General features: G+C 41.8%; 1 protein-coding gene and 1 long non-coding RNA gene across 4 annotated transcripts in view; one reads left to right on the forward strand and one right to left on the reverse strand.

Moving 5' to 3' along the window:
* The window catches only part of ssh2b (slingshot protein phosphatase 2b), a 74,033-nt gene that overhangs the window by 26,337 nt on the left and 34,012 nt on the right, over window positions 1-13,684 (reverse strand). For all 3 annotated transcript variants that reach the window (XM_060936400.1, XM_060936401.1, XM_060936402.1), the window contains exons 3-8: window positions 4,935-5,053; window positions 4,740-4,804; window positions 4,492-4,613; window positions 4,289-4,354; window positions 3,147-3,212; window positions 2,854-3,048 (exon numbers count right to left, since the gene is read on the reverse strand). In XM_060936400.1, coding sequence (XP_060792383.1) covers window positions 2,854-3,048; window positions 3,147-3,212; window positions 4,289-4,354; window positions 4,492-4,613; window positions 4,740-4,804; window positions 4,935-5,053 — 633 coding nt within the window. The remainder of the gene's footprint in view (window positions 1-2,853; window positions 3,049-3,146; window positions 3,213-4,288; window positions 4,355-4,491; window positions 4,614-4,739; window positions 4,805-4,934; window positions 5,054-13,684) is intronic.
* Window positions 750-6,634, forward strand: LOC132895627 (uncharacterized). Its single transcript, XR_009655791.1, has 3 exons — window positions 750-1,894; window positions 4,743-4,812; window positions 4,900-6,634. It is a non-coding gene; the product is annotated as an uncharacterized LOC132895627 (long non-coding RNA).

Below are 13,684 nucleotides of genomic sequence, written 5' to 3' on the forward strand. Positions count from 1 at the left end.
GTCGGTCTTTCACGTTTCATTCGCACACTCACGTCCTCCATTTTTCTCTCCTGTTTCATATTTGTATCCCACAATGCCTTGGGCGAACGGGGAAAGCCCACCATGTCATGCATGATGCAGTATCTTGAACTGGGTCATGGTGAAGCAGGAAAAAACAGCAGGGAATTTAGGGCCATGTGGCCTTAAATTCTCCACTAATTATTCTATTTTAAAAAAAACTAATAAAATTGGAAGTCTGTGATTCGAATTCAGTGGCTTTCGATCCACTAAACAAAAATAATTGGGTGTCGGGAAAATTATTTTTATGACCTACGCCTGAAAAACCTGAAAGGCAGTCTAGCTTTAATGAAATGTCTGTGTCATGCTTTGTTCAAAATACCACAAGGATAAAAACACCACAGCTCCTTCTCACTCTGTCTAAACAGCCCTGGTCAAAACGGCCTATTCGAGTTCCTGTTCCTTTAAATGATAACGAGCCACTGTTAACCCCACCCCATCTTCTGCTAGGCAATCAGGTCGCGCTTTCTTCATGAATATTCATTTATAAGCCGTGATGCCCCTTTTCCACCAAAGCAGTTCCAGGGCTGGTTCGGGGCCAGTGCTTAGTTTGGAACCGGGTTTTCTGTTTCCACTGACAAAGAACTGGCTCTGGGGCCAGAAAAACCGGTTCCAGGCTAGCACCAACTCTCTGCTGGGCCAGAGGAAAGAACCGCTTACGTCAGCGGGGGGGGGGGGGGGGAGTTGTTAAGACCGACAACAATAACAAGACCGCGAAAGATCGCCATTTTTAAGCAATGAGAAGCAGCAGCTGTACAAACGCGAAGTCAGCCATTATTATTGTTGTTGTTGCTGCTGCTGCTTCTTCCGTGTTGCTTTTGCTTCGATATTCACGCCAAGGTTTATGCAAACGTAGCGACGTAACTGACGTATACAGCGACGTAACTGACGTATACAGCGACGTAACTGACGTGGCTTCCCTCAGCACCGCGAGCTATGGAAAAGCAAACTGGTTCTCAGCTGGCTCGCAAGTTGAACGAGTTGTGAACCAGCACCGGCCCCGAACCAGCCCTGGAACTGATTTGGTGGAAAAGGAGTATGAGTGGAGATATTCAGATGAGGAGGCGGGATCATTCTCATCTAATAAGCTCCGCCTGTGACGTAGAAAGAGGAGCCGAATCTGAACGGCTTGTTGAAGCTCTTGTTTTCTATAATAGGCAGCGCAAAAAACTGGCTGGGTGTTTTATTTCAGAGTTTGTGTGTTGGTTGGCTCAAGATACCTAAATGTATGAGTACAAGCACTGAAAAAGTGAGGTGGGTTTTTTTTTTAAATTAACATTGCCTTCAGTCTGAAATTTTCCGTCTGAGTGAAATCAAAACTGGTGTTTCAGGGATTTTGGTTCCTGTTTGTTAAAGTTATGGACACGGATACAAAACTATATTAGAGGGGAAAAAAACAACATTCTGGAGTTATTTTCCTTTATGACTGTCCAATTAAATGCTGTCTACGATCCTATAGATAGTTTTCACATGACGTCACAGAGTCGGGGATTCCCTGGTGGCGGCCATCTTGGAGGGCTAGCTTACCGTACGGGTCACTGAGCACACATTGTAGCGCGCGAGTTACATTCATTTATATATTATTTACATTTATAGTTACATTACCACTATTTAAAGCTAGCAATGGTGCACACTTGTTGTATTCACGGCTGTCGTAATAGGTCAAATGATGAAGTCAAGCAGAGCTTTTATGTAATTCCCACTGTACGGGAGCACGAAGGCGAGCAGACAAAGAAACTCAGCATACAAAGGAGGAATCAATGGCTTGCGAGAATCAACCGCAAGGATTTTCAGCCTTCCAAATACAGCAGAGTCTGCTCCGATCATTTTATAAGTGGTAAGTTGTTTAAATAAACAATCAATTGTGTTTAAGTTTGTTTTTGGAAACCAAAACATCGTGTAAACAATCTCTAGAGAATGCCTAACTGGAGCCGCTGAGTGTACGTTTACATTGTAATGTACAGTAATATCGCTCATGCAAGGGTCATTTTTGAAAAACATTTTAGGTCTATTCTGTATGATTTGATTTGTGTTTAATCAACTTATTACGGTTGCATAACATTCAACAGTCTATTTAATGCTAGAATATATAAAGTTGTATATATCAGACAGCCTTTAAAGTTTGATGAAGCCAGTTTCAGGCTTTGGAGTTTGGTTAGGCTCAATCATATTAAACCATAGAGAAATATAGGCCTTCTACTCAGCCACCAGATGCAAAGTAATATTGCACAGTATTCATAATAGTAGTAAGACAGTTTCAGTAAGTAAAATAAACGAGCGTGCCAAGTGATTGATAATTAAAAAAAACAGGCACAGTAGTGGCAGTAGTGGCGATGGTCCGTTTTGTTTGCCCACCAAGATGGCGGCTGGGGGGCGTTCCCCGGGATGCCGTGACGTCAGTGAAAATTATCTATACTGTACGTCCCGCCCCCAGAGGTGTGTCTTGCTCTATAGCAGGAGTTCATTAGCAGTAAACATGGTCCATTTGTGTGTTTCTGGCTGTGCATCTTCCTGCACACACCGTTCTCTTTCCCCAACTTGATTAAAGGGAAAAAAAATGTTTGCGTTTATTCACGTTGAAGACGGTGGATTTATTTGTACGATGTTATGATTATAAGAGGTGCTTTCTGGAAGAGTGGCAGACCAACCTGTGGCACTCGCATGTATCTGGTGCTCAATGCTTAACACTGTTTGCTTGTAAAAGGACATCACGTAAATCAGTGAGTGCTCTTTAAACGAGTCCTGGCTTTAAATAACGACTAAAGGGGAGGTAGGTGAAGGAATAACTGCACGTACACGTCAGAGAAGAGCACCGGTGAGTCAGCGCGGTGCGACTGCACGTCCTGCATGGCGTTCCACTCATTGATGCGGACCTGGTCTGAGGACACGCGGCTCTGGTAGTAGCTGACCCAGGTCAGGAAGAGGCTGCCTGGGAAGTAGTTATGGCAGCGTGCTACCTCACATGCCTTATGGAGAGACTGCAGAGCCGACCTGAAAGAAGGAGGAGGAGGAAGAATTACTGTTGGTGAGTGCGTGAGAAAACGAGAAGAATTAAATCAATAAGTTTAGTCTCTTCAAAAGACACGTACCACATGGCCTGGACTGAGACGGGTTTGAAAACGTGGATTCTGTTGTCTGTGGATACGCTGAACCCTCTGTTAGAGGAGAGAGAGAGAGAGAGAGAGAGAGAGAGAGAGAGAGAGAGAAAGAAAGAAAGAAAGAAAGAAAGAGCGGGAGAGAGTGAGAGAGAGCGCAAGCGAGAGAGAGAGAGCGCGCAAGCGAGAGAGAAAGAAAGAGCAAGCGAGATAGCAAGAGAGAAAAAGAGAGAGCAAGCGAGAGAAAGAGAGAGAGCACAAGCGAGAGAGAAAGAGAGCAAGAGAGAGTGCGAGAGAGAGAGAAAAAGAGGCAGAAAGAAAGAGCCATCGAGCAAGAGAGAAAGAGCGAGAGAAAGAAAGAGCAGGAGAGAGTGAGAAAGAGAGAGGTAGAAAGAAAGAAAAAGCGAAAGAGCACGAGAAAGAGACAGCAAGAAAGAGAGAGAGAGAGAAAGAAAGAGCGGGACAGAGTGAGAGAGAGCGCAAGCGAGAGAGAGAGAGAAAGAGAGCAAGCAAGAGAGAGAGAGAAAGAGAGCAAGCAAGAGAGAGGCAGAAAGAAAGAGTGAGCGAGAGAGCAAGCGAGAGAAAGAGAGAGCGGGAGACAGTGAGAGAGAGCACAAGCGAGAGAGAAAGAGAGCAAGAGAGAGAGAGAAAAAGAGGCAGAAAGAAAGAAAGAAAGAAAGAAAGAAAGAAAGAAAGAAAGAAAGAAAGAAAGAGCGGGAGAGAGTGAGAGAGAGCGCAAGCGAGAGAGAAAGAAAGAGCAAGCGAGATAGCAAGAGAGAAAAAGAGAGAGCAAGCGAGAGAAAGAGAGAGCGGGAGAGAGTGAGAAAGAGAGAGAGAGCACAAGCGAGAGAGAAAGAGAGCAAGAGAGAGTGTGAGAGAGAGAGAAAAAGAGGCAGAAAGAAAGAGCCATCGAGCAAGAGAGAAAGAGCGAGAGAAAGAAAGAGCGGGAGAGAGAGTGAGAGGTAGAAAGAAAGAAAGAAAGAAAGAAAGAAAGAAAGAAAGAAAGAAAGAGCAAGAGAGAGAGAGACCAAGAAAGAAAGAGAGTGAGAAAGAAAGAGAGCGAGAGAGAGATTTAATATTAAAATGTTCTGGATGAGTTGAAACACTACAGGTTTACATGTTCCCAGCTCACTTACCCATCTCCATCTAAATGGATCAGTGTGTCACTCCACAGAGGAAGCACCAGGCCTATTGAACAAGAACTACACACACACACACACACACACACACACACACACACACACACACACACACACACACACAGTTTCCCATTGAATTTCAGGACTTCTCTAATAAAAACGTATGTAAACAGAATAAATGTAGTGAGACACACACACACCTGTCCGAGGGGCTGAAGTCCATACCCAACACCACGCTCTCCTCAGTGTCCTGCCGTCCATTTGTGGTCACTATAACCATGTAGCGTGTGCACTGAGGGTGCACGCTTTCCAACCGCACCGCCTGCCAGACACCACTAGGTCAATATGAGCATTCATTCTGACTGGAGGATTTCTGAACAGTATTATGATGCCACTATTAAACAGTAATATGATCTGCTACTAAAATGTTCTCTTTTGTGTCATTCACCAGACGGATGTTGTCCTCAGGCCGCAGCAGAGTGAACATGGTCTGCAGGTGCTGCTGAAGATCTCCTAAACATGTACGAACAATGGACAAATCAGTCAGCCATCGTATACACATCCCCAGCTGATAATTAAATAAGTTCTCCTCTCGTGTGATTTATAAGGTCCTGGGATGTCGTGCGAGTCTGATTTCTGATACCTGCATGCTTGCTACGCTGTCCTGTGATCCGTGAGGAGCAGATGGATGAGGAGGAGGAGCCATTTCCCCTTGGGAGGAAGAGCGCGGCGCCTTTCACTGTTAGAAAGCTCTCGCTAATGCTGAGGGGAAATTAGCGAGACGGAAAACAATGAATCATTCATTCATTCATCTTTTTTTATCCTGATCAGGCCTATACTTGGAACATTGTGTGCAAGGCCAGAATACACCCTTGAGGAGATGCCAGTCTGTTATCATACACACAAAACACACGCACACACTTAGCAGCAATTCAGAGTAGCTAATATATCTACCAACATGGTTCTGGGAGCTGAGAGGAAACCGTATTGGTACAGAAAACCCACACAGAAATGCAGAGAACATGTAAAACTCCACACACACACACAGTAATCCAAACTCAGGATCAGTAGGACCAGTCTACTTTAAATTAGATTCACTTTATTGATCCCACATCGGGGAAATTCACGTGTTACAGTAGCAAGAAAATGTCATACAGATAAATAAAAACTGAAATAAAAATTAGACAAACGAAAGATTAAATACAGAGGGCTATTTGCATTATCTACCTTGAAAAGTATAGAAATATTGCCTTATTGAGAGGCTCGGGAAAAAAATAATAAATTGCACATTACTACAGGTAGACTGTGTGTAATATATATTATATTGAGGTATTTCACCTGACGTCACAGGGTCACGTGACGCCCCGGTGTCCGCCATTTTGAACGTCAAGCTACATACTAACGCTGCAGACAGAGAGGGAAAGCCAGCTTGAAAAAAAAACGTGTTACAGACACCTAGAATAGATTAATTTGTCAGTAAGCACTCTATAAATAACCATGGTGTTTGCTTGTTGTGTTGTGGGCTGCCACAACAGACAGGGACAGCATGCAGGACGCTCCTTTTACCGGTTTCTAGTGATGGGAATTTCGGCTCTTTTTCGGGAGCCGGCTCTTTTGGCTCTTCTTACTATAAGGAGCCGGCTCTTTCGGCTCCCAAACGGCTCCTGAGATTTTATTTTTGATTTAATTGCTGCAATTAACTAGTTAATTAATTACATTATTATTTATATTTTATCAATAGGATGTTTTCCATTTTATTTTTTAGTTTTTGTAGCCATTGTAAAGCTTTGTAAAGTATAGCAGTGTAACAATGGTCTAGCTATAGAAATAAAACTTACTTACCAATTAATAAATTATTTTCTCACAAACATAATGCAAAACTGTGTTATATTACCAATATAAAATACACAGCTGATTTTCCCCTCCTCAGGTGCCTCACAGACTCCTCTCCCCTGCGCTCCACAGCTTTAAGCATTACACCAATTTTCGTATTTTCGCAGCTGTGAATGACATCAACCCCCCCAACCAAAAAAAGCAGGCGTACACCATGCTACTTTTTTTCCTTTGAATGGTAATAGACAACACAAAGACGCAATCGGACAGCAACTTTTTTTGTGAAAGTCTCTCTCTCTCTCTCTCTGAGGCACCTAAGGACAAAAAACTAATTCGGCTCCCACCGAAGAGCCGGCTCCCGTCGTTCACTTCAAAGAGCCGGCTCTTTGAACCGGATCGTTCGCGACCGACACATCACTACCGGTTTCCTACTGACCCAGACAAGAGGGCCAAATGGATTGCAGCTGTGAAGAGACAGGATTGGGAGCCAACAGAGTACTCCAGACTTTGCAGTGATCATTTCATTTCAGGTTAGTTTATCAGTTAACGCAATTTTGATAAAATATATAGCAAAAAGTAAATGGGTCAGTGTTTGTTAACCCATCTGAGCAGTGAAACAAGGCAGTGTTAATTTGTCTAGGGTTGCATGTAGCAGACATCAGACATAAAACGCAATAACAGAGGCTAGAAAGAAACGGGACACAGAAATAAATAAACAGGGCTCCATACCAAGGCTGGGTACAGTGTTTGTGATAAAAGACAGATCCAATTTAACACGAATCACAGCTTACTCATCTCATCTCATTATCTCAAGCCGCTTTATCCTTCTACAGGGTCGCAGGCAAGCTGGAGCCTATCCCAGCTGACTACGGGCGAAAGGCGGGGTACACCCTGGACAAGTCGCCAGGTCATCACAGGGCTGACACATAGACACAGACAACCATTCACACTCACATTCACACCTACGGTCAATTTAGAGTCACCAGTTAACCTAACCTGCATGTCTTTGGACTGTGGGGGAAACCGGAGCACCCGGAGGAAACCCACGCGGACACGGGGAGAACATGCAAACTCCACACAGAAAGGCCCTCGCCGGCCACGGGGCTCGAACCCAGGACCTTCTTGCTGTGAGGTGACAGCGCTAACCACTACACCACCGTGCCGCCATCACAGCTTACTTTCTTGTTAAAATGTGCAAAGGTCTCCACCATCTCATACCGCCTTGCACTGAAGGACTTAAGCGTGCCGTCCAAAATGGCTGCGTCACGTGACTTGGTCACGTGGGTGAAATACCTCAATATGGGTCGTTTTACAATCAGGATACAAAGTTTGTGTCACAGGGGTCCAAAATTCAAATTGATTCAAACTGGTTCTTGTACCAGTTTTTAAGTGAAGGACAAGTTAAAGAACAGATTTCAGGTCATTTTTTGACGTGTGTGTATGGTAGTTTTGTGTAATCTGCTATACGATAAAGAAGATTAAGTGTAGCTTTAAGCAGGGCTGGGAGAAACAAATGAAGTGATTCTCGGAGAGGACTTTTTTATTTTTTTTGACAATTCAGAATCCACTACTTCCATAGTGCTTTTAAATATAAGGCTGTAAGCTTTGTGTTAGTTGTCTCTAATATTTATGTCCCAATATCTTGGCCACATTTTAGGATGAAAATAATCATTTTATTGAAAAAATCAGCTGTCTCGGAGAGGACATTTTTTTGACACAATTACATACTAACTTGATCAAAAACTTACTGGCATTCAACATTAAAACTTAACTATGTTTCCAGTGATATGGAACCAAATATGTGTTTTATGGTATAAAGAATGATTTAAGTGCATCCCTTTTGGAGCTACCTGTGGTCAAAAAAGCACTTTTTCTAAATGACACGAGTAATTTTGTTAAATATGACATATATTGCCATACATTCACCAAAAATAACGTTATCAGCAATTTTTTTTTTTGCATGGTAAATAGAGCGATCACAGGGCTACAATAAACAACCAAGTTTATTTATTAAAGCCTTTTGATATTGAAGATAATAAGTGTTAAATGTGATTTTTAGCTTGCGTACCCTGATTGTAAAACAACCCATATATAAATAAAAGTATGTAAAAAATAATTTAAGACCTATATTATTGCACAGAATTGCATCGATGAGGTAGTAGTGGTGAAGTAGTGCAAATAAAACCGACAAACAGGTTATTGGTGCTGCATTACAAGTTGTGGGTGTTATACAGTCTGACAGCAGTAGGTATGAATGGCCTGCGGTATCTCTCCTTCTTACACCGTGGGTGCAGCGGTCTACTTCTTCACAGTATTTCTGAATCTATTAAGATTTAGTGAGAAATATATCATCTGACCAAGTAAAACCTTTTAAAACACTTTTCCAGGATGATTTTCTAACATGGCATGCATATATATGGATGAAAATCTGCTAATGGGTAATAATATGTAACAAATCATGTCAAAATTCATGTTCTTTTATTGAAAAATTAAACTACATCATATTAAACTTTTATTATTTTATTAAACATATTAACAATTGGGCGGCACGGTGGTGTAGTGGTTAGCGCTGTCGCCTCACACCAAGAAGGTCCTGGGTTTGAGCCCCGGGGCCGGCGAGGGCCTTTCTGTGCGGAGTTTGCATGTTCTCCCCGTGTCCGCGTGGGTTTCCTCCGGGTGCTCCGGTTTCCCCCACAGTCCAAAGACATGCAGGTTAGGTTAACTGGTGACTCTAAATTGACCGTAGGTGTGAATGTGAGTGTGAATGGTTGTCTGTGTCTATGTGTCAGCCCTGTGATGACCTGGCGACTTGTCCGGGGTGTACCCCGCCTTTCGCCTGTAGTCAGCTGGGATAGGCTCCAGCTTGCCTGCGACCCTGTAGAACAGGATAAAGCGGCTAGAGATGAGATGAATATTAACAATTGAAAAGATAGTAATCACACTGGATTTTCAAAAAAAAAAATCATCTGCGAAGTTATCAAATCTACGCTTATGCATGTTATTTTTTGACGGAAAAAAATGAAGTATTTTTAGTTTTTTTCTCCTTATTTTACAAAACTCCATACATATAAGAATGAAATAATCAGGTTTTTACAATACTTAATGGAAAATATCAAAGATCTTTCCAGAAAATGAGAATATAATTATTCAAGAAACAGGTGAAAAGATTCACGACCAAGAGCCAAGGTGATAACTTTTCTGTTATCACTTATGAACCGACATAACACAAGAATTTATTGTGAAGAAATCCTCATAACATAACAGTAGTAACTTACTATTAACATTAAGGATTGGAAACAGGACTCTGTGGAACAATACAATATTAAACACATGTGGGTTAGTATACTTATGCATGTTACTTTTGACGGACATAAATTACCAAAGATGAATTCATTGAAATGTACTCTAATTGCACTATAAGATCTGACTAGGGAAAGGGGAATATGAATATTTAAGTAACAGGAGAAATCTAAGACTAAAATTATATAGTAAAATTCATAAATGAAGACTACAACATGAGTATTGCACACAGCCGGAACTGTCTGATAGTAATATGCATGCACCATAAAGTAATAAATGAGACTTAAAATTTGGATTACAGCCATGGAAACATATTTCTGGGCCATCAATCTCTTCCTTTTTCCAACAAGTCCACTTAAAGCTCTCTGACTCCAGAAGGAGACCTGTCTGACCTGTCTGACATGGTGACAAGTACACCCAAAACAAATTTTATTTATCTTCAATTGGGGGACGTCAAAATATAACGTGCATAAGAAATGTCCGTCAGATTGTAACGTGCGACTTCCTGCTTCCATCAGGGACCAACACATTCCACACGATCATTCACCCTCCCGGCAAATTCTTTCAGTTGCACTGGCGTCAATTTTTGTTTACATCCATTATGAAGTATTTCAGCCAGTTCCCCGATCGCTACGGTTCATTTTTAGTGAGTGAAGAACAAATCTATACTTGCGTGCGTTACGTATTATGCACGTTAGCTTTCTTGACAGACTGCAAACACGCGCTGCTCAGGCGGCCAGTTTCTCCATCTTCTCGGAAAGCGATGATGTCATCAAAACTTGTGGTAGTGTGGATTTCCTGGAGGTTTGTGTATCATGCGGTGCTATGCCGGTCGGAGATATACGATACAGTCTTGTGTACGTTATTTTCTGACAGACAGCTATCCTTTGATTTTACCATCGATGTATTTTGAAAACAGGCAGATTCCAAGGCGAGAATTAATTATAAATCAATTGGTGCTTTTATATTAAAGTGATTGATTACATATATTGTTCTATATTAATGTTTTTAGTTGGAATATTCTTATTCACAAGTTGATGTTGACTTCTGACGGACACAGTAACGTGCATAAGGGTCTTTCTTTTAAATGATTTTTTCGTGTTTAGAAAATGTGCAGGCCCATTGTATGTGTTTTTTTAAACACTTCAGTAAACCTGTTTTATGGAGTGTAGTTGATTTAATTCCGACAATAAGTTGTATAGCAATCAAACCTTGTCGAAGTTGGTTAGTCAGAACTGTTACGGTCGGGTGTCTAAAATTCACCAACTTCAAAAAATTAATTCATGATTTTATTGGGAAAATATAGCTTGTGATATCTGAAGTTGTCAACATTATTTCTTAGAGCAATATTATTTTATTTAAACCAAAAAATATCCAATTTATGTTTAAAATAGTGGATGGAGATGATTTTTTATACGTGTCTCACCATTATTACCCATTAGCAAATTTTGACTCACATACATTATATATATATGCATATATATATATATATATATGCATGTGTGTGTGTGAGTGATTTTCTCAATTAAATTCTAAACAGACTGGAAACAGCTGATTTGATGTCAAAATATTGCACTTGATCTTTGTTAGTAAGCTATTTAAAGAAAAAAAAGATTTTTCATTCTTTTCACTGTAATTTTTTTTTCATAAAAAATAGCCTCAATGAGGCTGGAGCTCATACTGGCCACTGTTGTGTGTGAGTTTGAAATCCGTTCAATCCTGTAGGAGGAGTAGCGATTTTTGTGAAATTGCACGTGACCCCTGTGTAGCTGCAGCCATGGCAGGTGGCGCCACCTGGTGAACAATTCTTGTTGGAATATGTCTTTAGAGTCTTCTGGGTGAGTTTCAATGAAAACGTCACAGCAGTTTACAAAGAGTAGTGTTTGGTGTGAGTGATGAGTCACCCAAAAATTTCAAATGGCCATAAAATCGTAAATATGACGACAGGTAGCGCCACCGTCTTGACAACTTTTATACATAGCAACCTGGGGAACATTCCATACGAGTTTGATCAAAATCTGATCACTCCTGTCAGAGGAGTAGCGATTTTTGTGAAATTGCACATGACCCCTGTGTCGCCTCATCCATGGTACGTGGCGCCACCTGGTGAACAACTCTTGTTGGAATATGTCTTTAGAGTCTTCTGGGTGAGTTTCAGTGAAAACAAATCAAAGTCCTTCCCACGCCATGTGGCGCATAGGGCGGCGCCAATCTCCGTTTCCGTAGCCCTCGGGCTCTCGCCTATTACATAGCTAGGGTTACAGTGTGGAGAGTTTGACTCCCCACTCGCATCTATATTGCAGCGTGCCTTGCCAGATGGAAGTAGGTACCATTTTTATAATGGTCTTTGGTATGACCCGACCGAGAGTAGAACTTGTGATCTCCTGATCAAGAGGTGGACACGCTAACCACTAGGCCAACTCGCGGTAGCAGTTTACAAAAAGAGTAGTGTTTAATGCGAGGAGTCACCCGAAGATTTCAGACACCTGTAAAATTGTCAACATGACCGGTAGCACCACCGTCTTAACTTTTATACATAGCAAACTGCGGAACACTGTACGTGAGTTTGATCGAAATCTGATCAATCTTGTAAGAGGAGTAGCGATTTTTGTAAATTGTGGACAGACGACGCGATTGTATAGGCTCATCCAGTCTGGCCTACGGCTGGATGAACTAATAAAAATCAATGTAATTTGGTAACCATGACATAAAACACTGTTTTACTGTTGGCAGTTTGTGAAGAAACCACCATGATTGAGATATACATCACGTTAAATGCCTTTGAGAATCGTGATATCTTTGTCATATTGTTCACCCCTACCACAAAGATAACCCCATGAAGCTCGGAGGAAGTAAATCTCTAACAATGCAGCGTCCTTGATGATAAAACAGCACCATGTCTGATTTGTTCTGATGTATTTTCTGACCCTGCTGCTGCACTGACTGAAATCCGGAGAGAGAAATCGGAGCTCTGGGGTTTTTTTGAGGACATTGCCTCAGATGCTAAACACTCTGTGTAGGGTCCATATCAGAACAAACTGTTCCATTGCAGCTCTGTTTCCTCAGCACTGCAACAGCTGGGATCAGAGCGAGAGACAGCGAGTGGACTTGTACAGCGATTGTTCTTCCTGAAATCCACTGTTCTCACACTAACAGGCAGAACACACTAGAGGAACTGAGTAGAAACTGTTAAACCAAAGTGTAGAAGACTGCCTGTGTGTGTGGTTTATGCATTGCATTTATAAGCAGGCGCCATTTAAAAAAAAGGATTTGTAATAAAGGATTTCTGCAGTAAAAGGGATTTTTATCTATCCAAGTTCTTTCACTCACCCCCGATCTCATACAGCAGTGATTCTCAAACTGTGGTAGTGGTACGCGGGCTCCATTCTAGTCGTACGCCAAAGAATCACTTAATTAAATATAAATTAAAAAAAAAAAACGTGAAATACTATCTATAATATCCGAATGGATGAAAATATCTTATCAACCGATGACAAGAAAATGAAAGGAAATACAAATTAAGTTAATAATTTTAAAAAGTTTGCAAGTGCTTCTGGGTAGCCATACGTAGCGTACGTACGCATTCCCGCCGGTTCCGCTGACAGACGGTTATCCGCCATTGGTAGACTAAGCTGTGATGGGAAAAGGTGGAGGTGGCTTTGCTAATTATGACGAGTAGGACAAAATTACTGTCGTGGCTTAAATCTGCGAATGGGAGCGTGGATCAGGAGAGAGGGAGAACTGAAGAGGACGTGTGTGAGCCGAGTGCAGATGCTAACGCCAGTGGCAAAACCAACCCCAGAACTGCTAGCAAACGGCAGAAACCAGTGAGGAGGAAGTATGACGAAAAATACATAAAACTGGGATTAATCTGGAGCGGGACGGAGGAGCTGCCCAGGCCGCAGTGTGTTGTATGCGGCGACGTTCTGAGCAATGAGTCCATGAAACCATCGCATCTCAAACGGCATCTTACAACCAAACACACAGCACTAAAGGACAAACCAATGGATTTTTTTTTTTAATGAAAACGTGATGAACTGAAGCAGTCCAAGTCCACCATTCTGTCCTATGGTACACCCGTAGCCAAAGCACAGGAAGCTTCATATTGTGCCAGCCTCCTGATCGCCAGAGCCGGTAAGCCGCACACAATCGGGGAACTGTTGTGTTTACCATTAGCCAAAGAGATGACAATATTAAATATACTTGTTAAATAAAACCTCCGCCTTGTTTTTAATGAATACTTAGGCCTACTATGCTACT

The sequence above is a fragment of the Neoarius graeffei genome, chromosome 12, assembly GCF_027579695.1.
Source record: "Neoarius graeffei isolate fNeoGra1 chromosome 12, fNeoGra1.pri, whole genome shotgun sequence".
In the NCBI taxonomy this organism is placed as follows: domain Eukaryota; kingdom Metazoa; phylum Chordata; class Actinopteri; order Siluriformes; family Ariidae; genus Neoarius; species Neoarius graeffei.